The sequence below is a fragment of the Fulmarus glacialis genome, unplaced genomic scaffold (assembly GCF_000690835.1).
Source record: "Fulmarus glacialis isolate BGI_N327 unplaced genomic scaffold, ASM69083v1 scaffold12606, whole genome shotgun sequence".
NCBI lineage: Eukaryota > Metazoa > Chordata > Aves > Procellariiformes > Procellariidae > Fulmarus > Fulmarus glacialis.
Window position 1 is genome coordinate 2,026 of NW_009220078.1, and position 25,233 is coordinate 27,258.

At 42.2% G+C, this 25,233-nt stretch overlaps 2 protein-coding genes across 2 annotated transcripts in view; one reads left to right on the forward strand and one right to left on the reverse strand.

The window, feature by feature from the left end:
- Positions 1-274: 274 nt before the first annotated feature.
- On the forward strand, positions 275-13,191 carry KIN (Kin17 DNA and RNA binding protein; the record flags this gene model as incomplete). The annotated part of the gene is made up of 12 exons (XM_009580629.1): positions 275-369; positions 1,233-1,276; positions 1,399-1,521; positions 2,454-2,635; positions 4,042-4,090; positions 4,412-4,469; positions 7,981-8,104; positions 8,589-8,639; positions 9,328-9,396; positions 10,473-10,572; positions 11,607-11,707; positions 12,664-13,191. Coding segments are annotated over 12 exons (1,059 nt in total), but the record flags the coding sequence as incomplete, so codon positions are not given.
- Positions 13,192-15,473: 2,282 nt separating this feature from the next.
- The window catches only part of ITIH2 (inter-alpha-trypsin inhibitor heavy chain 2), a 29,809-nt gene continuing 20,049 nt past the window's right edge, over positions 15,474-25,233 (reverse strand). The window contains exons 16-21 of the mRNA XM_009580627.1: positions 21,657-21,791; positions 19,377-19,490; positions 18,086-18,284; positions 17,218-17,390; positions 16,352-16,463; positions 15,474-15,907 (exon numbers count right to left, since the gene is read on the reverse strand). Coding sequence (XP_009578922.1) covers positions 15,760-15,907; positions 16,352-16,463; positions 17,218-17,390; positions 18,086-18,284; positions 19,377-19,490; positions 21,657-21,791 — 881 coding nt within the window. The 3' untranslated portion in view covers positions 15,474-15,759. The remainder of the gene's footprint in view (positions 15,908-16,351; positions 16,464-17,217; positions 17,391-18,085; positions 18,285-19,376; positions 19,491-21,656; positions 21,792-25,233) is intronic.

The window sequence follows — 25,233 nt, forward strand, 5'->3', positions numbered from 1 at the left end:
AAGAGGACTACTGGAATGTCCTGTCTCGTAGCCCCTTTCACAGTTTGTCTGAAGGCTCTTGGACCTGGGAAGAGTTTTGTTTCTGGCTTGCCCAAACAAACCACTCTGTGTCAGGAGGAACAACTATCCTGTGTAGGCTATGGCTGAGTTAAGGTGTTTTCTGTGGAGCCTCCAAGAAATTTCACTTATAAAATGTTATTTTTAATACTCTTCAGCTGTGCGAGTGTTGCAAATTGAGACAAAGACAGACAAAGTATTTATTTTTGTTTTATAGAATGGCTTCAAATGTCATTGCATGTCTGAGTCCCACCAGAGGCAATTGCTGCTGGCTTCTGAAAATCCTCAGCAATTCATGGATTACTTTTCTGAGTAAGTTTGCTACATATTCTTACCCAGGTCTTCATTCCTGTATCACATCTGCACAGCCATACCTCTAAGGCCCAATCATGTCCCACTGAAGACGCTTTATTCTGATACATTTTAGTGTCAGCTCTTTTTTTAATGGCAGTTTGAAAATTTAGGCGATGTCACTTTTGAACACATGTAAGAGGTTTCAGGGAGCCATGATGTTTAATCAAATTTGACAGTTTTGTGCCGTGTCTGAATCCCATTTTAAGTTGCTCTATGTTACAAAGTACGTCACTGTTCTGCCCCAGCTAATGCAGGGACAGAGTTACACGCAGAGTTACAAAGAGCTAAAAGAACCATTACAGAGGGATAACAAGCCAGGGGTGCGACTAACGTCCCACAGTTTCCCCCAGTCCTTTGTCCAGCTGACCTACATGACAGCTGGGTTGACTGGAGCTGTCTTCAGCACGAGTCTGAAGCTCTTGAATTAGCAGTGAGATGAGTGATCAATCTGCCCCATCTACCACTGCTGCCCTTTGTCCTGCCGTGTGTTTTGTGTCAGTCAACCTGGGAAGATACCTGGTAATGAAATACCAGCAATTAGTGGGAAGTGTTTAGATTTCGTTCTTTTCCATTTTATCCCTTTGAAAGGGTATTATCCTTCTGAAGATTTAACTTGTACGTGCAGGTACTGTATTGTGTTTCTTTGTGCATACATTTAATGCTATTTTACTGAAAAAGGGAAATGAGTGTCTGAATTTCATTATGCTCAGTTCAAAAGAATACTGATTTTTATACTGCAGATATTTCATTGTTAATGACAATAGAAAATTGCTTTGTAACCATTGAAGTTTTACTAAATTACTTTCTTTTTATCCCCCAAGGGAGTTCCGAAATGATTTCCTAGAACTGCTCAGGAGGCGATTTGGTAAATATTTTACTGTTTGTTTGTTTGTTTTTAATGTCTTTTATTAGTTCAGTGCAAGAAGTTTTGGTTGCTTTCTCCTAGGTCCTATATTTGTATTTAATAATAATAATTCTGTATTTCAGGAACAAAGAGAGTCCACAATAATATTGTGTACAATGAATATATCAGTCATCGAGAACATATCCACATGAATGCCACACAGTGGGAGACATTGACTGATTTTACTAAATGGCTGGGGAGAGAAGGTAAATGTAGTTGCTCAGGGTTGGGAAGTTTTAAAATTATTGGGTAATTGCATTGCTGATAAGTGATCAGTAAACATTTATGTTAGTTCTCCCTTTTCCTTTTTCTTTCTTCCCCTCCTCTCCTGTCCAAACATATTTCTGTGCTAACCATTAGGAATTTGCTTATGAAAAATGTCAGAAGTCTGGGATAAATGCGTCAGTTATGAACCTTTCTTTGTTTCATCTGTGGTCTATGTTTACTGGACATATTGCTAAATTCTAAATCAACTTCCAACAGCTGCCATTTAAAAATTAAAAACTACGATAGAACATTTCTTAAGACTACAGAGTCCTTCCATATTTAAGGTGACAAGAAGTGAGCAGTCATTTTTGCTCCTGGCCTAGTGAAAGGGTTAAAGCTTGAGATCTGCAGGTTTGTGTTCAGTGGGAGGAAGAGGGGTTAAAAGGCACTGTGGTATGACACGAAGTTTACTTTGGCTCTGATTGCCTGTGTCCTACAGGATACATTCATGAGTCATATAGTGTTTGAAAAGTCACTGTAGTGAGAGTTAGTAACAATGGCATAGCATAGTAAAGTTTCCTTTAGTATGATGCTATTAGTGTGTATTGTTTATATGTGTTAGATTTCTGTTTTCTTTCTTGTTAAAACAGTGGGAAGGAAACATTTTCTTCAATAAGGAAAGTATTATAAAACACTCCGCTTTATTATGTACTCTGGCCTATTTCCAAATAGAACCGTCTAGCTGAAGGGCAGAAACAGATACTAAAGAAAATTCAAAGTCAATTTTACCAGGCCAGTAAGGGGTACATTGTCTCTGGTAAAGTATCTGCATTGTTATAGCGAACATGGACTATGAAAATGATCTTGATATTTTCTTTGTCCCTTGCTTGCTTTTGTGAGTATTAATCTTTATCTTGCATTGACTTTTTAGGTCTTTGCAAGGTTGATGAGACTCCAAAAGGCTGGTATATTCAATATATTGATAGGGACCCAGAGACTATTCGCAGGCAACAAGAACAAGAGAGGAAGAAGAAACAGGACCTTGATGATGAAGAAAAAACTGCTAAATTCATTGAACAACAAGTTAGAAGAGGTTTGGAAGGGAAAGAACTGGTGAGGAAAATTGCACTGTATGTCAACCTTCAGCTCAAAACTCCTCTTGGTTAAGCTAATGGTGAATTTGATGCTGCTGGGATCCTTGCACTGGTATTTCCTTTGCAGTCAGTTAAAAGGTGATGAGTAAGCTTCATGCTTCAGGTTACAAGCTCATCACCCGTTCAAACTGGGGAACAGTGGGCATTTTGGCTGCATTGCTGTTCTTTTCTAAGCCACAAGGAATAGTCTTCTCCCAGATACTTCCAATAGCAGCCTTGACTAACTTGTTTCTGTTGAAATTGCAACTTGTTACCGCTTGCTGGTGGTTTTTACAGCTGATGAACATCAAGGTCTCTATGGAATCACAGTTTCAAAAAAAGAAAAAAAAAAAAGAAAGCGAGGTTTCAGCTCCTTTTAGATTTGATGTGATTTTGAAATCTACTAGAATTGTATCCTGTGGCTCTAGTGTCTGATCCTGGCCATTTCAGACTTTGATTTAGACTGTCTTCTTCGATACCTGAATCACCACATCAGTTCACTTACGTTCTGAATTTTCTGCTATACAGTTACCGTAGATTATAACCTGCTCTGGAGTAAAACTTGGTATTACTTTGTACCTGGCTTGCTTTAGTACTAAAGGAGTAATAATTACTGCTCTTCAAGTGATTAGTGATTTAAAAATCACTCTTGAATTTAGGAAGGGAGAGTCAACGACATAGTAACCAGCATGGCGTGTCTTCATTTATGGTATTTGACAACTTTTAGGGCTGTAAATAACAAGTACCTTGTACAGTGGGGAAGCTGAGATAAATAGCCAGGAGGGGCTGACATAATAAAATCCGCATAGTGGAAAGTTTTATTTTGATAGTGCTGGTGTGGTATTTGTGATCTGTTTATTTGGCGTCGTTCCATGACTTCCATACACGTTGTTGCCTGGGACTGGAACCTCCCATTTGATCCTGGGTATTGATAGGTACATTTAAATGCTGTTGTAAACGATTATCTTTTTCTTAATTTAAAACTAATTGAAATTTAAATGGTCTGACCTTTGGTGCTAAAAATTTGGAAAGATTCCAGAATTTCCTTCTTTGAGTTATCAGTCTGTCCAGAAACCAGTCTAATCATGCTGGTTCAAATAGAGAAAACTGCTACAGTAAGGCCACTTTCCTTTCATGCTGGAATCAAGCAAGTTTAGGCAGCGTCTCTGTAGAGTGTGTTAATTAGAGAATTTTGCACAGGAGCCTGTAATGAGATAATGTTTTCAATTTATAATCTTCTTATGAATCAAGCCAGGTTGAATATTACAGTTACTTAAAATAATCTCGCAGTAGTCTGTAAAACTGAGCTAATCAATGATCACCAAAAAATATCTTGGCTCAGTTTTCTGTTTGACTCTTGAAATGTGTTTTGTGTTTTTTTGGCAGGAAAAGCCAGTCTATACTGAACTGAACAGAGAAAGTGAAGAAGAAAAAGGTAACCAGATTTTGATACATGTAATTTTCTAGAACCTACTGAAGCTGATTTTGTGATTAAAACAAGATGAGCGCTGAGGCCTGCTCGGTGCTTCATAAAGTGCTTTGAGATCAGTTATAAAGAGCACTGGAATATGGAAATACAGAGTATTCTTTCTTATAAAGTTTAAACTAATTTATTTTAAAAGCTGAACCAAAACATAGATTAGTAAATATTTTCAAATTTATGATCTTTTCCTTTTGCAGATTTTTAAAATTGTAACATCCTTCAATGCAGTTATTTTTAAAGATAGAAATAGAGTAATGTCTTTTTATTTTTTAGTTACATTTAATTTAAACAAAGGAGCAAGTACTTCAATAGCAGCATCTTCTAAAACAAGGTGAGAAAAGAATTTAAGGGCAACCCTTACTGTTGCAAAGCACTTATATGACAATGATATTTGTACGGGCAGGAAGATGCATCTTGTCCTGAAATATTTGGAGTCTAATATCTCATCCTGTCATGTTATTCAGGAGGGGATACTACGTGACTTCATGATTCCTTTTGTATTTTAAATGGATGAATGGGTTTATCTTAAATGTGTGCTGTGAGGAGCCTTCTTGAATTCACGATGGTTCTTGGCAGATGCCTATAAAGTAATAGGCAGTTATAGGTTCCTCTGAGAAGTTACTGTTATGTGAAAGGGTGGATAAGGGATCCAGTCAAAGCATCTGAAGTGAATGACATCTAGTCCCAGCTGCCTTCTATGAATGGATATTCATGACTTGTTAATTTTGGTTCCTAAAGGTTTCATTGCCTTGTCTAATTGGAGGTAATACTTTCTCTGATAATCATTTAAGAAGCTGAACCTACCTGATGTAAATCTTTCTGAAGCTCATGAATTTAATTGTCATCATATAACCACGAGCACCGCAGGACAGAAGGGATCAATAATGCAAACAATACTGACTTATGGCAGTCTGTGAAACTGTTTGATGAGCAGTACATCTTTTCATGTGAGGCAATATTGTAATTAAATGTATTGCAGGTAAAACGAAAGCTTTCCTCTCATCACAAGCTCAGCTCTTAGATAAGATATCTGATGGGAGACATGCCAGGCAGAAAATGAGACAATATAGTAGTTCTTTGCAATAATAGATACAGATTTCAGGCTTTGAGGAAAACTTGTAAATTATCCCTAAGCATTGAGTTGTGTTTAAGATGAGTCTGAAACTTAATGCAGACACTCACTTGAATAGTTTCAGTGAGGAATACTTAGGGTGCTTACTAAAATTTGTCTGACTGTGAAATTGTATATCAAATAGTCTAATTTTTTCATAGCATATGAGAGATACTTGTGTGTAAGGTCTGTAATGGTAGTGTAGAAGCAAAATTAGGATACCCAGTTCATGGTAAAGTGACCAGACTGTGGTTTATGTGTCACCGGTGATACAGGAATTGTATATGGAAACTGCTTCCCTGTGTCAATGTAAAGGTGTGTTCTGCAGCTGTGAGATACGTTGGCTGTTACTGAGGAACAGTTGAGTTCAACCCGATGTCCAGTACCCCAGCACAGTGTGCAGTAGGACTTCCTGGCTTCCCACCTTCTGTGCTCAAACACAGCACAAACTACAGAAACCTGGCACTTGTATTTCTTAGCGGGGTGCAGAAACAGGACCAGGAGATCATAGATAGTGGATGGTGGAGTTTTGGGGGCATCTGGATACTGGTAGTTGGGTGCAGAGATGGAGTTGGAGTCTTGCTGAGAAGGGAGTGAGAGGGGAGGTGTGCCTTCCCTTCAATGTCCGTGTGGCTGAGATGGAGATAGGAGTCACCACTGCCGCTGCGGGCATGGCTTCTGATGCTGACTGCCCTTGAGCAAACTGGGAGCCCTGGGCTTACTTTTTTCCCCTCAAGAATTTACATCCTCAAATCCCTGCTTAACTCACTCAGTGGACAAGTAAGATTAGAATTACTTCTAATTAAGGAATGAGCAGAAGCTACTGTCAAGGTCACTGACTCCTGTCTGCAGTACTGCAAATGTACCAGCGTACAGTCCTGTCCGCACACTGATCATCCTCTGTTGTACACAGTTAGGGTCTCCCCAGCCCTAGGATCCCAAGGGAAGATCCTTCAAAACCTGTTTGCTCTGATGGTTAGGACCTTGTCTATAATTTCCCAGGTAAATGTAGTCATGGCCAGTTTATACCAGTTGCTCTTATGTTGGTATGGGCGTTTAACATAAATAGTTGTTTTTCTCCCTGGTGTTTGCTTTCTCAGACAATTTATTTGTAGAGTTTTAGCCTCTCAGCCTTCACTGTGCTGTACAAGGCCTGCACGGTGCTGGCCTCGTCTCCTCATTCCCCTGATCCGCTGAATATCCCTTCCTTGTCCTTGTTCCAGTTTCAGCTAATCTTGAACAGGGGAGCTGATCGAATTTGTACATGCTGCAAATGAAACGTCACCATGGCTTATACAAGGCACTAATGCTTGTCTGTCTTGATGCTCCCTAGGATTGCATTTGACTCTTTCATGACTGGTCCACACTGGTAGCTGTCATCTGTGATTATAGCCTGACCCCTTTCTGCTTTTGTTGTTCTTAAACAGCTCCCAGTAGATAGAAGGTAATCAGAGTAAACCTTTCCAAACTATGTGAGCTTGCATAATGTACTGTTGAATTTTGTTTTTTCAAACATAGTTTTCAAGATAAACCAGTCCCTTCTGGTGTTCAGTTCTTTCTTGTGTCCTCCACATTGAATGGCACACCTGAACAGTGTTGGTGGTCTCTCACTCTTGACCCAGGGTCCTTAATGAATATGTCAAATAAGATTTGTTTTAGTATTGACGCCCAGAAATCCCATAGTAACCTCACAGCTAGATGTGTTTTCCTTCTTAAATGTAGGCACTGCAGTTGTTATGTTTTAATTGTTACCCTTTATGAGATTTTATTTGAAGTACTTGCTATTGGATTTGTGATTTAATGTGCTTTTTCTTCTAGAACTCTGCTATGAAGATTATCCAGTCGTCCTCTGAAATACAGTTATTTTTCTCTCAATTTTGTTTCTACTGCCATTTCTGTATCTTCATTCCCATTACGTATCTTCACTTTGCTAGTATATCGAATGTCCTCCCCGCAGGCAGAACATGTGATTTGTTGTAAGGCCATACTAATATTACATTACTATCCACCTCACAGCAGCCTTCGTCTTTCTGGATGAGAGAACACCTAAATTTTTTTACTGCATTCAAATGTCTTTTATAGAAATGGCTTAACTCAAGCTGCCTTTAGGCAGTTCTCACTTTACCTAGATGTTCCCTGATCCCTGAGATGTAACTTTTTGTGCCGATTACTCTTTTGTTTCATAACTTGTAGGCTGTTTGCCTATTTTGAATACGATTGTGAAGATGGTATTTATTTGCTGGGTGTGGAGTCCTTTTCTGTAGATTCCCATGTATTTTCTCCCTCTGACGGATGGGTTAAGTATCTCTGTCTGGAAGGAGTTCTAGATGTCTACCATGTTTGAGAGTTGCTCTGTCCAGGTGGCTTCTCCAAAGCCAAAAGTTTCAAATTTGAAAACCGTATTTGCAGACCTGCTTTTGTCTTCTCCATTGAACTCAAGTCCCCGATCAACTCTTTGCTTTTGCATTGGTGAACTGATCGTTAGGTTGTTTTCATTCTGCTGGACTGCTAGCAGCAAACGTCAGTGGACATGGAGTTTACACCTCAAGGAGATCAGTTCTAGCTGCCAAATGCAGTCCTAGAGAAAGAGTCATGCAGGGTCTGGAAGGTGGCTTGCACAACTGAAATTAAATAGATCAGCAGGCTTTTTTGCACAACCAGCTCTTCAAATGCATCTTGGTAGAGGAGACAATTTAAGGTCTGCTGTGAAAACACCATCTTACTCTTCCAGCAGTGTCCTTGGACCGAATGCACTGAAGATGGTGGAAGGGGCAGTTAAAAGAAAAGAATCAGCTCATAGCTCTGGTCAGTCCAAAGAGAAAAAGAAGAAATCTGCACTGGATGAGATTATGGAGGTAATAATCATGCAGGATCTGTGTCTTTATAACCCCGTGCCTATGGCTATGTCCACTTTACCAGGGCATCCCTTTGAAGTGACCTCAGACCTTCAGTTCATGTGGAATTCAGACTTTTATATCTTATTAGGCAAAATGATTTCACTTCCCCATTAAAACTGGTTTCTGCTGCTCATCTGTGCCTATTCCCCAGACGACTGAGATGTTGGAAGTAAAAGAATACAGATTTTGGAAGAGAAGAAAATACCTAGAAACACTTGACAAAACCAAATATAAATCTTCATCATTTTATCATGGATTCCTGGATCTCATCAGATTGATTTTTATGCAGCAAGCATACACTGACTTACCCTTAACTAGTTTTGGGGTTTTTTTAATTCCCCACTTCATGTGGGCCTGGAGAATTGGTTCAGCTTTTCAAAGGCATGGGAAAGCTGCAGTGAAAGGAGGACGTAAATGGTGATTATTTGTTGTTGTTCTGTAGCTTGAAGAGGAGAAGAAAAGAACATCTCGAAGAGACTACTGGTTGCAGCCTGTAAGTGTCTTAAAAATTATTATTATACTAGATACAACCAATTCTGCATCTCTAAAGCCGCTATTGATTTGTGTAAAGATCCAAAAGCAGATTCCAAACTAAATTCACTCATATTTTCCAAGCTGCCAAATGTGAAATATTACAGTATCTGGGAGGAATTACTTTTCTGGTTGAGCATGATCTGCAATCTGAAGCATCTTATGCCTGATCGCAGATAGGGTGGAATTCTCTAATTAAAAAGTTGGTACTGTGAGTGTCTACAGATCATGTTTAAATCATGATGTTACTTACAGCCCTCTTCTTTCTACACCAGTAGTTGGCACGCACAGAGATGTAGAAGTCAACATCAGCCTTTGAGCTGAGAGACCTCATCTCAGCTTCTACTTACTGACTGGACTTCCAGATCAAGAAGTTCTGCCTTTGACCCATTGTGGGCTGTCGCATTATATCCTGAATTCAAGTGTAACTGTCTTGTAAAACAAAAAAAAAGTCTTGAGAGATACTACTTTGAGGCAATAATTCGAGGATAAAGACGAGTTGCTGAGTCTTTACTATCGTTGCTTCCTGCGCTGCGCTGTACAGTCTGTAGTTGGAGTCAGACTGGCCTGAATGTGCAATTAGGTCAGATTGTGTAGTTGTTTGTATATTTTGGCATTTTATTTTTTTTTTCTCCTTTCAAATCTTCCAGGAAATCATTGTAAAAATTGTAACAAAAAAGCTTGGAGAGAAGTATCACAAGAAGAAAGCAGTTGTTAAGGTAAAGTGTGCAAATGGAAGCATGTGGCACTGGTTAGGCTTTTCTGGTATCAGATGACTTCTGAAATTTTGTTTCATTGTGCAAGTTGTTCAGCCTTAAGTCAACACTGACAGGGGCTGAAATGTCACCTTAACTTTACTGGGACTTACTCTGGGCAGGGAATGAATCTCTGCATTGGTTTAATGGCATTTACTCGGTGATTCTTTCTTAACTGCTGTTTTATCTTGCATAGTTTGTCCCTATTAACACATCTATCGTGGAGAATAGTCACTTTGTCAATGTGATATGACCAAGAGCTGCGCAATTGCATTTTAATCTCAGACTAGTCAGTTTTGCAGTAATATTTAAGCGGCAGGCTGCCTTTGAGCAAGATCCAATTTGCATACAAAATCTTCAAACGGTAAGCCTTGCTCTGTTGTTGGGAAGTGCTTTCTTTCAGCCACTGCCAGTGAAACGATGCTATACTAGGTAGCCCAAAGCTCAACAGTCTCTGGCAAGAGCGCCAAAGACGACACCCAGGTGTGTTTTGAATGATTGACAGGAGTATATAGAGCTCAGAATCACAGCTGGTTTTGGTCGGCATCTGGGAGGGTTTATCTGGGAGGGCTGTCTTCCACTGAGCTCTGAATATGAGAGGTGGAACATGGTTTATGCTAGGCGCAAAGATGACATTTTGCCTCATTGAGAGGTAGTATCCCAGTTGTTACTCTGTGGCATCCAGCCAGCTTAGCCTCCGATGGGGGAAAGAAGCCTCTAATTTACTCTCCATCTTTGAGAGAATAGGTAAGATAGCTGACCCGAAGGTTGACAAAACCTTCGGACAAGGCCAGCAAAATTAGCGGTCAACTAGACCAGTCATTGATGTTCGAGAGGAGCCCTTTTAATCTAGCCTTAACTTCAGAGTGGGGCTGGTCGGCAGTTTGTGAAAGCTGGATGCCTTTAGGACAGCTCAGAAGTCCTTGCTGCTTTTGAAAATGTAGAAGTGCAGACTCACGGTCCTGAGTTTCTTAATTTTGAAATGCAAATTTAGAGAATTTTTTTTTATTTTTCTCATTGGCCTCTCCGTTTCACAACAGGAAGTGATTGACAAATATACAGCAGTTGTGAAGATGATTGATTCTGAAGACAAACTGAAGCTTGATCAGACACATCTAGAAACTGTAATACCAGCACCAGGTACAGCTATTTTGTTTGTTTTTCAGCTTCGCTGTCACTGCGAAACTTATATTTCAGTTCTTTTAAACTATAATTTATCCACTTGAAAGTACCATAACAAGAGCCATCTTGCTCTTGTGACAGCATTTTGTAAGTTGCTCTGATCATTTACCAAGTATCCTCTGGTTACTTTCTAGGGAATTATTACATAGCTTCTGCTTTGAGTCTTCACAGTCTCTTCTCGTAAGAATTAGATTCTTCTCTGAGAAGACAGAAGTGCTTTAGGAATCAGTTCATTTGACGAGATGAAAGCATCTCTCTTCAGCTGCCAGGAAGCATCTCTGGGAGCCCTACAGAGCCCTTGGTCATATTTATCCTGTATCTTCCCTCCCAAGTCATGCCTTGAATAGCTGTGGGTACTTGGCAAAGCTTACCGCATCTCCTGTTTGGTCACTGGCATTTCTTTGGCTGGTGCACACTGATGTTTGTGTGTAGCATCTGACCAGTATTTCAGGGAACTGTCAGGATAGCAGTAAGCAGGACACTGTCAGCATAGGGGAAACAGGATGTAGGATTTTGGGATTCACAGATTCTTCAGCAGACCTGCTGCATTTCTGCATTTCTGCAGCTGGTGAAGAGCTGGTTGATGCTGTCCGCGAGTGCTCTTTAGCATTATGGTACTTGTAATGTACAGAGCATAATGGCTCTGCCCACCCTTGCACTAGGATTGATGCCCTGAGGGGACTGCCTGTGTGAGACAGAAGGAAAAGGCGGTACACTGAGCCATTAGCACAGGGAATGGGACATGGGAGAAGTAGCTTTGGCTTCTTTCCCTGATGTAATTTCAATGGTTTCTGCCCGTAGTATCAGCGTAGCCTGGAGCAGTAAACTTAGGTGCGCTTTGGAAATGGGCAGGCTGTAAGGCAAAGCTGGGTGCTGCCTGCTGGAGCTGCTGGGAGAAACCTCTCCCTCAGCTGTCAGTGGAGTTGAACACAACTCCGTCAAAAGAAGTTGGGAGCCCTGTTGTGTAACTGTTTTCCTATTTCTCATTTCAGGCAAGAAAGTGATGGTGTTAAATGGTGGTTACAGGGGAAATGAAGGCATCTTGGAATCTATCAATGAAAAGAGGTTTTCAGCGACGATAATCATCGACTCTGTGAGTATCAAACACTGCAAGATCTCGTTTGCGTAGAGTGCTTTTCAGCTGTACATTGGGGAGCTTTCACAAAGAAAGATGGTATCATTAATCCTGTCTTACAGGTGGGATTTATGGTGTGCAAAATGCTGTGGTCACTCCCTGCCTATTCCCAACCAGTAGGGAAACAGCCACATGTTCCTCATTGCAGACTAATGCTCTGCTGTTTGCCTTTAAAAAGATGCCAGGATGCTGAATTTGGCAAATTTTGAACTTGAAAGAGACTTGCAAAATATTTTGTATGTTTGTTTTGAATGTGGCTGTTGTTGTACTATTTTGTGGGAAGGTAAAAATGTGAAATATGCAAGGAGGTGAATTTTCTCCTGCCTTTTCCAAACTGAACATGGGGCTTTATGTGCTTATTTGTTGTCTTGTTTATGGTTAACAATTACGGTTCTTTTTTTGTTGTTGTTGTTTTTTTACCTATCACCTTTCTCTTGGCTAAAATTAGGCCATGTCATCATGTCTGTCTGTGTGGCTACTTCTTTATTGTCCTCTGCAAAACCAATCTTTAAACTCACTGATATGGCAGAGAGGATTTTGGCTCACAGTCAGATGTCTTAAAACAGCTTGCAGGAGAGAGACCCTGTTAGGATCCCATGCAGAGAAGGGCTGCAGAAATTCAGCCCGTATTGGATTCTTGGGAAGAGACTGTACAGGTGTCCTAACACAGAAGGAGCTTTGGCTAAACAGAAAAGTAGTCGTTGTGCTTTTACTGTGTGCAGCACTGAGTAAAACCACTAATGCCCATGATTTCCAGTGCTATTCACTTTGGTTGTGCTTCTTGAAAAATGTCTAAATGTGGCAAGATTTCATACGGTCCCTTTAGCTATCTTGCTTTAAACTCCCTATTGTGATTTTAACAAACAAACAAGTTTATGTTTTGATCTTATTTCTTACACTACGTTATTCTCCAGGGACCTTTAAAAGGACGGCGGGTTGAAGATATCCAGTACGAAGACATTTCCAAACTCGCCTGAGGTGCTAATCATGGATCAGAGAAGATTTTGGTTCCCAAAAACATCTTTCTGGCATCTTGCAGGCAGACACAAGACTCTACCATGTCAGGGTTTTAATTGTGTGTGTGTACGTATTTATAATGTATATAGAAATTAACCACAAGCAAACTGGGTTTATTTAAAGATCACTATGGATTTGTTACATAAAGTGTTTGTGGAAATCTTATCAGTGGAAATACTTCATCTGATTCTATACCAAAGTTATGTTATAATATTTGGTTCAATTTCCTTTTGTAAAATATAGCAGATAGCTGCAAGCTGGAGTATTTTATTTACTGAAGTATGTTAGCAGTTCTGTAAGAGAGAGAATTACCTACAAATAGCTGCTTGAGGCAGGCAGCGTGTGTCGGAGCCAGTGGAGTTTAAACAACACACTTCTCAATCTGCAGCCAAAATTGAGTTCTGGCTGCAGGAACAAGGACAGGGATTAAGAGAATAGCAGGAAGGTAACAGTGCTGCAAGGGATTATTTTCCTGGCTGTTCTAAGAGTGGTCTGGTTTATTAAGTGCTGCCACCAACTTATTTTTGGTTAGCACATCAGCGATAGCAGAATGCAAGTCATCACTCCTCTGTCATCTTGTTTGTCAGGGTTCCTAATAATACTAATATGCAATTTATCCTCATATGGACTCCAAGACGGATGTTACTTGTGGGGTTTCTAGGATGCCAGCCAAAGTGTGTGCAGATACGAATCGGTGATTGCTGTTTTGGTTTTCCAGAGCCTTTCCCTTTGTTCATGCTTCCATTGTTGCTCTGCTACATGAGTAACATTACGCACGCTAAATGATGTAACATTACTTTTTTATTTTTTTAAAAATGTCACATTTTGTACAATATTTAATTTCTAAGGCAGTTCAGGAATAAACATAAACCTTTCTTAGGTCAGTGTATTTCTTATCAGCCTTTTAAACGCATGAGGTGTCTGTTGGTTTATGTCCACCAAAGGGCACAGTAAAGCGCCCAGCCGGTGCGCTGCCTTATTTGTGTAAAAGAAAGACGCAAGTCGTCCCGGGCGAAATACAAACCATCACCTGATGGTCCAGTCTGCCCCTGGCTAGGTTGTGTGTCTCTGGAACCCGATGGAAAGAAAACTGACCCCGTACCCTTCGGAGGAGATCTCAGCTGAGGGTTGAAGAGGGCAGGATGCTGTCGTGACGTACACATCAGTTATGTGGCGGTTTAAAAGTTCAAGGTCGCTAGAGGCAAATGTCACTGTTCCTTGTCCCTTGCCTTGCCTCAAAGGGTCACTGTCTTGTTGATTTGTGGTTTCCAGGGGACCCCTGCAGGAAAACTGAAAGACTGCAGAGGTTTAGTGAAACGGCTGCTGTCTGGAGTAGCCTGAAATAACCTCACACAGGACATCAAACGGCTTTCCAGGGATCCCGGACGGAAATGCAAGGCAGGGTCAAGCAGTAACGCAGTATCTAAAGAACGGAGAATTATGAGGAAGGGAACTGGAGACAGAAGAGACACTTGTCTGTAAATTCAGGCTCTTTGTGCAGCCTGGGTTGTGTAAACAGCTCTGCCCTTTCTCAAGGAACAGGTACGGAGGAGAAGAGGTATGTAGGAGAGTAGTGAGGATAAGTGAAAGAACAGAACAGCTTCTGTTCCACTGAAAATAATTACACTTAAAATTCTGGAGCCTGAAAAGTTAAAGTGAATATAATAGACATGTTAAGTTACGAATTCTGTGGAGATGAACAGAGAATGATTATACGCTGCTTGTATTCATGTACAAGCTGGGAAACAGACAGTGGAATTACTGATTTGGGGATTTAAAACCACACCTGACAGGTTTTTCCTCCCCCCACAGGGCCTAGTTAAACTGGGGAACTCACTGCTGCAGGGTGTTGTGGAGGCCGAAGCTAATAAATGAGTTCAAAGAAGCAATAAATGGTTTGTAGGGAAGTTGCTTACACTTCTGAGAGTTACTTTGAAGAGACACTTAACATCCATTAATCCTCTCACTCCTGACACCATGGCTCGCAAGAAAGGTCATGTACCAGCCCTTAGTTCATAAGTGAAGGAAACTAAAGTTCAGAATGGCAAGGAGATTACTTGAGTCCCTTTCCTAAATTATGGCTGCTAAGAAGAATCTGGCCAACATTTTTTTCCCGAGGTTGCCTGAAAGCAGAGTTTTAAATCTGGCTCTAGGTACATACACATGTATATTTGTTTCGCCACTGATCTCATTCATTGTTGAATACTATTGAAGAGTAAGGCATCTTTTGGGAGCTGATCCCACTGGATAGGAAGTTTTTAGTACTGATGGTGAATTCTATGTAGTCTGAATTTTTCCCGCTTTCCCAGATTTATATCTGGGTGTGAACTCCACTGTGACGTTGAAATTTTCACAAAAAAATAGGCTGGAGGATGTCTCAGACTCATCTAATTCATTTTCCTGCAATATGGCAGCATCAGCTATTTCAAGGACATTCCTCAACCCATCCTTAAAGACTGGGGACTCCTCATGGTACCCATTCCAGAGATACCCATTCCTTTTCTGTTAGATTTCCCTTACATCTAATGCACATCCTCCTGGCTAGGCTTTAAAACCATTGCTTTTTGCCCCATCCAGCAGTGCATGAACTTATATTTTCCCAGCAGTCTGAAAAAGCAAAAGTGTAAGTATTAAATCTGGTCATGTCTGTTACCCAGACTGCAGGAGCCGCAATGCTGTTACGAGTCTGCTCTGAAATGTGTATTAGAAAACAGCTAAAATTTTTAATGGGGTTTAATATCCACTCAATCAGACACAAGAAGTGCAAGATAGCTACTACAACCCAGCATGTCACTTTATTACAGATTTCATTTTTTAACAGGAAAGGGAGTTACGTTGCTTTGAAACGCTGATCATTTATAAAGCAAATGGTGGTGAAGTCACTTTCGGTCCATCTGGCTTGATAGGCTGACAGCTACTGTTCGGAAGAGTTGTTTGGGCAAGAAGGAGCAGATAAGAATTTTTTGTAAGAAACTTGTTTCCTCTTGGAGCATTCAGGGTTTCTTCAGAAAGCTGTACAGGTGGGGGACGAGGTAATCTTTGTAGTGGCCGTCTATGAAACCTTTCCCGCTGTTGTGCACAAACCAGCACTGCACGTCAGTCCCAAGCACGCGGTCCGTCCTGTAGTCCTTCTGCAACCCCCTGTGAGGAAGAGGCCACCCAAAATGAAGGTCACGGCATGACAGGTAGACAAGAAGACATCGATAATCCTGCTCATTCACGGCGCTGCTCTGCCAAAGTGGCGAGACGTGTGTCTTCCACCAGCAGAGAGTGGAAACAACCACAAAATGCAATGAATTTTACAGTTCTATGGCCTCGTGTGCCTTTTTGTGGGGGTCGCAGGCACTTCTACACGGCCTGTCAGATGCTGGGCAGCTACACGGACAGACCTGTTCATGCACAAATGCGAAAGAACCCAACTTGTCCCACGTGTTTTGCCAACAGCTAAAACCAGATTATTAGCAGAGGGAAGACAGAGGGATTTTTTTCCCCCGAGATCCTTGAGGGTTAGTAAGCCTGCAGTCACTGACGTCATTAAAAAGAAGTCAGATTTAGAAAGAGAGCAATAAAGCACGTTATTCTTACCTGGTAACAGTGAGCTTGTTTCCTTTCACTTCCATGGTGGCTTGTGGTTTCTCTGGAGCTTGCCCAGGTCTTTGGTGGTGGATATACACTTCTGGTTCAGATGCAAACTGGCCTGATCAAAGAGGGGTTTAAAGCTCTTTGCGTGTCCTAACCTTTGAGGCTCTCATGTAAGCTGCTGCCAGGCACTTTTGGAAAATCAAACCAGCTGCAGCAGGTAAACCTCTCCTGCACGGATCACAGGGCATCGTGTCTCCAGCGCTATCGGATCACCCACACTGGGAGGGTAAAAAGCTCTGCTTCTGAGCCAGCAAACTTCTTCTAAGAAAGCAGACTGAAAGAATATTTGGGAAAACAACCTCTGCTGCTCAGGATTCCCACATCTTAAAAGGAGCCGTGGGTGGGTCCGGGGCTCGGAGGGCTGATTTTCCCTGTGAACTGAACCCTTGCGTTTGTTTTATACCATTGCCAGAAAATGGCTGTCATTTAGGGGAGAGCTGAATTACAAATGTTTGCACAGAAGTCTTCTCAGAAAGAAGGTTTGGGGGGTTTGTTTCAGTCTTTTTATTTTCAACCGGCAGCAGATTAGCCAGGCGGGGCAAGCCCCATCACAGTGTCACCAAGTCTAGTCAGACCTGTTTTGGAAAACACCCTCCCCAGCCGGGACAAGGAATAATATCTTGGTCCCTGGTGTTCTACAATGTCCTTGGGGCTTCCAGGACATTACAGGAATCTCCCCCATTTTCTATTTGAATAGTTTTCACACCTTCCCCATCAAGACACTGACATCAACTAATTCGCTCAAAGATCTAGCAAAAACCCTTCCTAGTGCCCTGCCATTCCCACCGCCTGACCCACAGCCCTTTTACCTATCAGCCCGTGGGCTGCAGGAGAGAACTGGTTTTCAGGGGGAATGTAGATTCCCAGGAAGTCAACATTAACTGGGTGATTCTTCCACACACGGTGCAGCAAAACCATGAAGGACATCTCCTCACCCACGGTGATAGTAACGTTGCTTTCTTTCTTCACAGATATGAGAAGCCTAGCAGAGATGAACCAAAGGAAGGGCTCAGTGCAGCTGCCCACGCATAAGTTCTCAGGCCCCTTGAGATGCTCTCGGGCATCCAGAACAACCGCGCGGGGCTGGCAGATATGACAGAGGATCCATCAGAAACCCACAGCCTTGGGAGTGGTACCCAGAGGTCTGGCAGGACAGTGCCTAATAGGACAGACACTTCATGCCCATGTTCAGGCAACGAAATTTTGCCCTACAAATTTAAGCTCTTGCTACAATGAATGGAGATTTTGGAAGTGATCCCGTTATCTAAACAGGTGTCTAGTGCTGTAGGGTATCCAACATGGCTGCTAGCTGTTAATCTGTAGGTGAAGGTCTCCTGGATTTTGTGAGTCATGTCTCCCATCATGTCAGGAACCCTGAAGGTATCTCAAATAACATTAGGTGCTTGTGTTTAGGAAACTGAATCCTGGTCTTAGCTAATGCAGTCAGCAGTAGGGAGAGGAATTCAGCTCTTTCAACTTGTGTCTGGTCAACTGAATCGCTCTCTTGGCCCCACTGCCTAATTTCATTAACTATAACGAGAGCTCAGACATCTAGCTAAGATTCACGTGCCCATATGTAGGCACCCTGTGACCTGGATCCCACCCACAGCTGGGTCAGTCCAACGCTGTGTTGCAAATGGTTTCCATAGGGCAGACAACAAATGCTCAGCAACTTACTGTTTCCGAATGATGTGCCCCGTGTCAGACCAGGTCAGTGTGATGCCGTAAGATCCATCTTTCAGCGTTATTGTTTCTGTGGTGATCTCCACTTTCAGGCCTTTGTTTTTGAAATAAAAGCCGATTTTGCCAAAGTATGTGTTGAGTTTCTTATTCTCTGTTTTCTTGGCCCCAATGAGCTGCCCGTTGACCACAACTCCTGTGAAGAGCAGAGAAGCAGATGTTGCCTAAACCCTGGAGCACCACCTAGACACTTGGACTTCTGATCGCAGCAGGGAGTACCATGGGATCAGCAGAAACAGGAAGTCTTCTGACCCCCTGTTTTTCTCATCTTGGCAGCCAAGAGAAGAGAATAATTTATCAAATCACCTCCTGATGCTACCGTTCACCCCTTAGCATGTTAATCTGGTGGGAATTGATGTTAGGTCTTGCTGGTAGTATGGGCTGATTCATAAGCCATTCGGTCCTTTGCTGTCTGTGAAAAGCATGGGGCAGATGGGCAGTGGAGGAACGGTACCACATTTCCAGCCCAGCTTAACCTGCCTCCAAATGCTCATCACTTTTCACATATATTTCAGAAGTTAAAGAAACGCTGATAGGTAAAGCCCTCTGAGAAGATGAGGCTGATTCCCTTTGATTTCTTCGGGATTTCTTTTTTCTGCCTGCCACCAGGGATGCCCCCAGTTTTATTTCTCTTTGTATCTATCTTCCACTTTCTTCTTTAAAAGTACAAATGAGAGAGGGGAATCCTCACCTACCATGGAGATTTCCTCACCTAGCTTGGCTCTTTTCCCAGTGTTTGGCCATCCTCACAGTGAAAACATTTTTCCTAACAGCTCACTCCTACTCTGAATTTCACCTGTTGTAACTTGTTTCTGTTGCCTCTTGTCCTTTAACTATGCATCTTGGAGATGTGTCGGGCTCCATCTTTACTTTCTGATTAGGAGGTTGTAGACAGCAGCAAGGTTCACTGTGGGTCTTCTTTTCTTAAGATTGACCAAACCCAGCTGTCTCAGCTTCTCCCTATATGTCCTCAAGTCGCATAATGATCTTGGTGGCCACCACTGAATTTGATCCAGTTTGTCAACATCTTTCTTGTACTGGCAAGCCTCAAACTGGACACAATACTCCAGATATGAAGGGAAATAACCACTTCCCTCAACCTGCTGGCCGCACTCCTCTTTGTTAGCACACAGCCCTCTGTAGGCATTTCCCCTGCTCCCTCTGAACACCTTTCAGACTTGAGGGAAGAAAAGTGTGCTGTAAAGTAAACTATGTTTTATTCCCTTACCAGTACCAGGATCAGAAACCAAGTTTAGGATCTTTCCAGGGTCTGAGTTGATATTGAAGCAGATGTTCCTTTGGCTCTTGGGCAAGTGTATGATGAAATGTGGGTCATTATCAACTGAAACATGGAAAAGAAACAGGTGTGAGAGGCAGGCTGGTACCTGCCCTAGATATAAGAGACACAAAGACTGAGACACTTTCCTCGGAGGATTTTGAAGCACTTTTTGGGACTCTTCAGAGTAGGAGGAGGGCCCTTTCCACCCCTGCAGTAGCTAAGGAAGTTCTCAGATGCTCCTCACAAAAGCCCCTCAGACACTTTCTCCTCATGTACTTCCCCTGTTTAAGGAAAGGACATGACACCATTGGCTTGAGGAGCACCGCCAAGTGCAGTGAACTACTGGTTTAACTGGTCAGCTGCACACTAGGGTGCCATAGGCTCAACCTGGAATTCTAGAAGCCAAGCTTCATTTCTTCATGATGGAAGCCAGCCTCCAGGTGAGACCAAGGACCCATCTGCACACCAGACAGACAGGGACACATCTTTGAGGCCTAGATCCAGGAAAGGACCTAAGGCACGGAAAGCAGGACTTGGGGTGACACCTCTGTTCAAAACTAATATCCAACCCCCCCATGCCCAGCTGTTGCCTATTTCTAGAAGTGACACACTCCCGGGACATCGCTCTCTCAAACTAAGAAGTTCTCAGACATGTTACAAGTCCATACCACCATACTGATGTTGGGTAAAGATACATCCTGCATACCAACTCCCCTGAGGAATACTATCCGGGACTTGTTCTCACAGTATGTTTAACACCCTGGTGGGATCGGGCCCCTCTGAAAGTCATTGTTGTTTCAAATTTGCCTCAAATGAGACAAACACCTGCACCTATCGCTGAAGGCAGCTGCCTCCAGTCTCGTCTTGAAGTGCAAAGCACTGCCCAGCTTTTGCTGGTTTGGTGGTGGTTGACATCTCCCTGTCAACATTCAGAGACATCCCTGTGCTCAGTGTTGCCTATGGGGACAGCTGGGCCAGCTTCTATTCATTCACTGGTACTCCTCATCTTTTGGAAGATTTTAAACTCTTCCTGTGCACTAGGCAAATCCTAGACCCTTGACCAGGAATGTCTTTACAGGAAACGGTGGGGAAGGTACCCTCCAAGGGGTGAAGGAGCTTTTGAACATCTTGAATCTTTTGAATATATTGAATCTCTTGAATATAGACCTCAATAATTTTTCCTTATTCTCACCAGCTTCTGGATCTTCCTCAACTTGATGCCAAGGCCTGTTCTGATCAACATTTCCAGGAACAAAAAGAATTTCCAGTACAAAATACCTGTACAAGATGGACTTTGCCTTGCTCACCTTCTTTTCCAAGCATTTTCTTGACTATCCAAAGTCTTAGGTTAACCCTTGAGCTATGCTGAGGAGGAGTTTGATAGCTCTTTTTTTGATAGCTATGTAAATACACACATCCACCCACAGGCATAGTCCCAGAGTTATTGTAGTTATACTGCTTTTATAGGCGATGGTTCTCACAGCTGGTTTGTTTAAGTAGGCACTAAACTCTGGCAAAGGCCCAAACATTAACAGGATCCATCAGTCATCAGTGCATTCAGAGATTTTTATCTACCACGGAGCATTCATCTGTCATTTACGATGGCAGTAACTTTACATTAGCTTTGCTACTGCAGAGAAGCTGCATTTAAGCCCAGTGAGCAGCCGCAGCCTCAGGGAAGCAGGCAGCAGAAGATGGGGTCACTGGGATCCTATTAGGATCTAAACTGGTCTCATGCTTGTAACGTAGAGCGTATTTTTACAGGTTCATCTATTCAAAGTCAAAATGACTCAGTATTTTACAAAGAAAAGCTTGATCCTTGGGCACTAGATGGATTTGCAAAAATTTGACTGAGGTGGCTGTGATTTGGGATGCACACGGTTGTGCCTTGCTCAGCCCTTCAGCAGGGGCTGTATCAAGGACCTTTCACACTGATGTCCTCTGCAACAGCAGTGAAGTAGCTTCATCAGCTAGTGCCAGCAGTTGATTTATTCTCTTGTGGACTAGCCCCTAAAGGAAGATACAGCTTTTACAACAATTCAGAAAACTCAAGAAGAAAAATTAGGACAACTGATAGACTCCTCCATCATTATAGAGCTTAACATCTTGTCACAGAAGCTGAAATTCCCAAAGTGCCCAATAACTTTGGTTATATCGCCTTTATTTCATTATTGGGTGACGAGTGTTGCTGTCTGGCATTTCTTTGCAGAGAAATACTGTAGCTTTTACCTCTGTTTATGCTCAGAGAGGACACAGGAGGACTCCTTTGCTCAGGCATAAAGCTGACCGGTACAGCTGTGACATTGGCCCAGGCTGGGATACCTTTGTTATTATTAGGTGCGTTTGGAGTTAATCCTAGAGTACCTGTTAAATGGCAGTCATAAGTAGGTTTTTGTTAGTGCTGACGTATTTAATAGTGTAATTTTTAAAGTAATGCAATAGATCAGAGCTTGATGTCGTTATACCAACGTAAAGCGGACACAACACTGTTTACAACAGACAGATTTGTATAATGAAGTTAGGATGGATTTACTCCAGTGTCTCCACCAGAGGAATATGACTTACCAGTGAAGTTGAGCTAACCGTAAGCTATTGGTGAAAAATGGAGCCTGACTTTTTAACTCTTATTCATGTGAGTAGGCTCCATTTCAGCAAAGCTCCCAGTGCAAGGGCTTAAGTGTTTTACCAAAGCTGCATTTTAAAATACTAGCATGTGGTAAAAGCTTTGCTGACTTGGGTCCTGAGTTTGGGGTGCCTGAGAAAAGGTAAGACTCTTTCTGCATGCCCTAGGATGACCCACATGCATAAAGGTTGCAGATAAGTGCAAGCATTTAAAATACCATCTCCTAATGTGTCCCCTTCTGCTAGAGGTGTCTCTGCCTCTGCCACGAGAGAGGCAGGAGAAAGTAACATGTGCCCTCTCTCTCCCACTTAGTTCATAAAGCAATATGATCTTAAATGATCCATGAAACTTGGTTTGTTTTAATATGTTGGGCTGAGAACGGCAAGAGCTGAAGCAGGGCACATATTCTCATCTGCTGGCTCTGCTCTGAAGGGCAGTAGGGGGAAAAAGGAGCCGGGGGACAACAGCAGGACAGAAGATTGCACAGCTAGATCTTCTAAATCTCTGTCAGCATTTTCTTTCTTGAATGCCTAATTCAGACCACAGACTGTTTTTAATCAGGGAGAGCTATTTCTATTAGCACAGTTATATGTGAAGTCAGTGCAGACAACACAGGAACTATAAACTGAACAGAGAGTTCTGAGTTTCCAGGACATATTAATTTCACAGACTATTATGCATGAAGAAGCTCTCCCATGCACAGTCCAGTTTTGCAATAAGCCTGTGACGATAAAAGAACGATTAGTCAATCCTTTGAAAAGTGAGTGATTTCAGTGGAAGACACAGTCTCTGTCTACAAAGACAGACAGTGCAGCTCTGATGAGAGTTGTGTAAGGACAGACAGAAAAATCTATTTCAGCTTACCCATTCTATGCCTTGTACATGCAAACTTTTTAGTACAGCCCACGTGTTGCACAATCCTAAGCACAGATTTGCTTTGATATTATTTTTACAAGCTCTGTCCCCTGCTAAGGTTCAAGAGTCACGTCCCACTGTCCCTGAAATCCACAGATGCCTTGACCCTGATTTCAGTGCTGTTAAGTTTTGACTATTCCATCAAACACAAAAACACGAGAACCTATATTAAAATCACTTAAATCCTCTGCATCATCTAAATCAAGATAATTATGGTCTGAATTAGTCAGCTGGTGCCGTGTATAACAAATTCATGATACATGAATGCGTCATTTCTGTGCTGAACTATTTGGTGGTTGTGAGTTCATAGAATCACAGAATATCTCGAGTTGGAAGGGACCCACAAGGATCATCAAGTCCAACTCCCTGCTCCTCGCAGGACTACCTAAAACTAAACCATGTGACTGAGAGCGTTGTCCAGATGCTCTTTGAACTTGAGTTGTAGTATGCAGTATAAATAACAACAACTATTCAATTTCTCTTTGGATCTCAGCTGCAGACTTTAAAATTGGAAAGAAGAATAAATGAATCAAAAAATAACAATTGACAGACATAAAAGCCCCATTTCATTGAGCCAACATCAGGACATTTTTATAGTTATCAAGGAGCACGAAAACTGAGCATGCAGGACATGCGCTTGGGGTTTCAGCAGTGTCACAATCACTTCCAATGTGCAATGCCAGACGGATGATGTTGTTTGTTGCTGTAATGTAGGTTGTTACTTTCCTTCACAACCAATTATAAATATTTATAAATATTATAAATATGTAAACATTTATTGATAGGTTTTAAATCACCAGACTCAGTTGTTCAAGGAGTTGATCTTTTACTTTCAGTGCTTCCATTGCATCGCACTGGCAGTGTTTTCCCGACAGCAACCGTTGTGCTTTTTCGAATTGCTGACTGGGGAGGGCGCAAAATAGCTGCTGTTAAGTTTCATTAGAAGCACATGGCTGTGCAGGGATGACTTTGGATCTTGCTAGACATCCACGGATGTCAGCAGCTGCCACTTTGAGACTGAATCCAGCATATAACACCAGAACAAGCCAACCCCACCTCATTTGTCTAGGCATAAGGTTGCTGTAACAAGGGCCTTGCAACACATATTGAAGTAATGGATTTAAAGGAGAAATCCAGAAGTTTAATTATGAGGGACTTCTGTTGTTAGGACAACTCACATTCCATGTAGGCTCATGGCTGATTGTAACAATCTTAGGAAGCTTCCAAGGTTTAAAAGTGGTGCTAAGATACGATTTAGTCAATTCTACAGCTTCAGTGCAGGGAGCTAGGCAGATCTACCCCAGTAAGAAGATGTTCAATATGTGACATTGTAGGCTTATTGGAAACCTCGTCATTGCAATGTTGGCACATTTGGTCCTCACTGAAGCCAATGGCTCCAAAGAGCACTTCTGTAACAGGATGCTCTCAAAGTGGCTGAAGATTTGGCCAGCTTTCACTGAAAATACAGGCTATATGGCTCTGGCCCAGCCTGCTTTCCACTGCCTGACATACTCCAGTATGTTCTCGAATTCATCGCTACAACGCCAGCTGTTGTTTCTTCTGCTCAGGGCTCTAAGACCACACTCCTGCAGTCCCAAGCTGAGTTTCATGTTTTGGACGTGCTTTCACAGCAGAACAGGTTAGTAAACAGAAATAAAAATAATTCGTAGGAGAACACTTCGCCTTTCAGCTAAATGCTCCTGGTTTGCATTCTGAAATTTGGGCCCCTCACTACAAGAAAGACATTGAGGTGCTGGAGCGTGTCCAGAGAAGGGCAACGAAGCTGGTGAAGGGTCTGGAGCACAAGTCTTACGAGGAGCGGCTGAGGGAACTGGGGCTGTTTAGCCTGGAGAAGAGGAGGCTGAGGGGAGACCTCATCACGCTCTACAACTACCTGACAGGAGGTTGTAGCGAGGTGGGTGTTGGTCTCTTCTCCCAAGTAACAAGTGATAGGATGAGAGGAAATGGCCTCAAGTTGCACCAGGAGAGGTTTAGATTGGACATTAGGAAAAATTTCTTCACTGAAAGGTTCATTAAGAATTGGCACAGGTTGCCCAGGGAAGTGGTTGAGTCCCCATGCCTTGTGGTATTTAAAAGATGTGTAGATGTGGTGCTTAGGGACATGGTTTAGTGGTGGACTTGGCAGTGCTAGGTTAATGGCTGGACTTGATGATCTTAAAGGTCTTTTCCAACCTAAACAATTCTATGATTCTATCCTACAAGCACAAACACCCGGAGTGAACAATGAACACAGTTGTTCTTCCAACA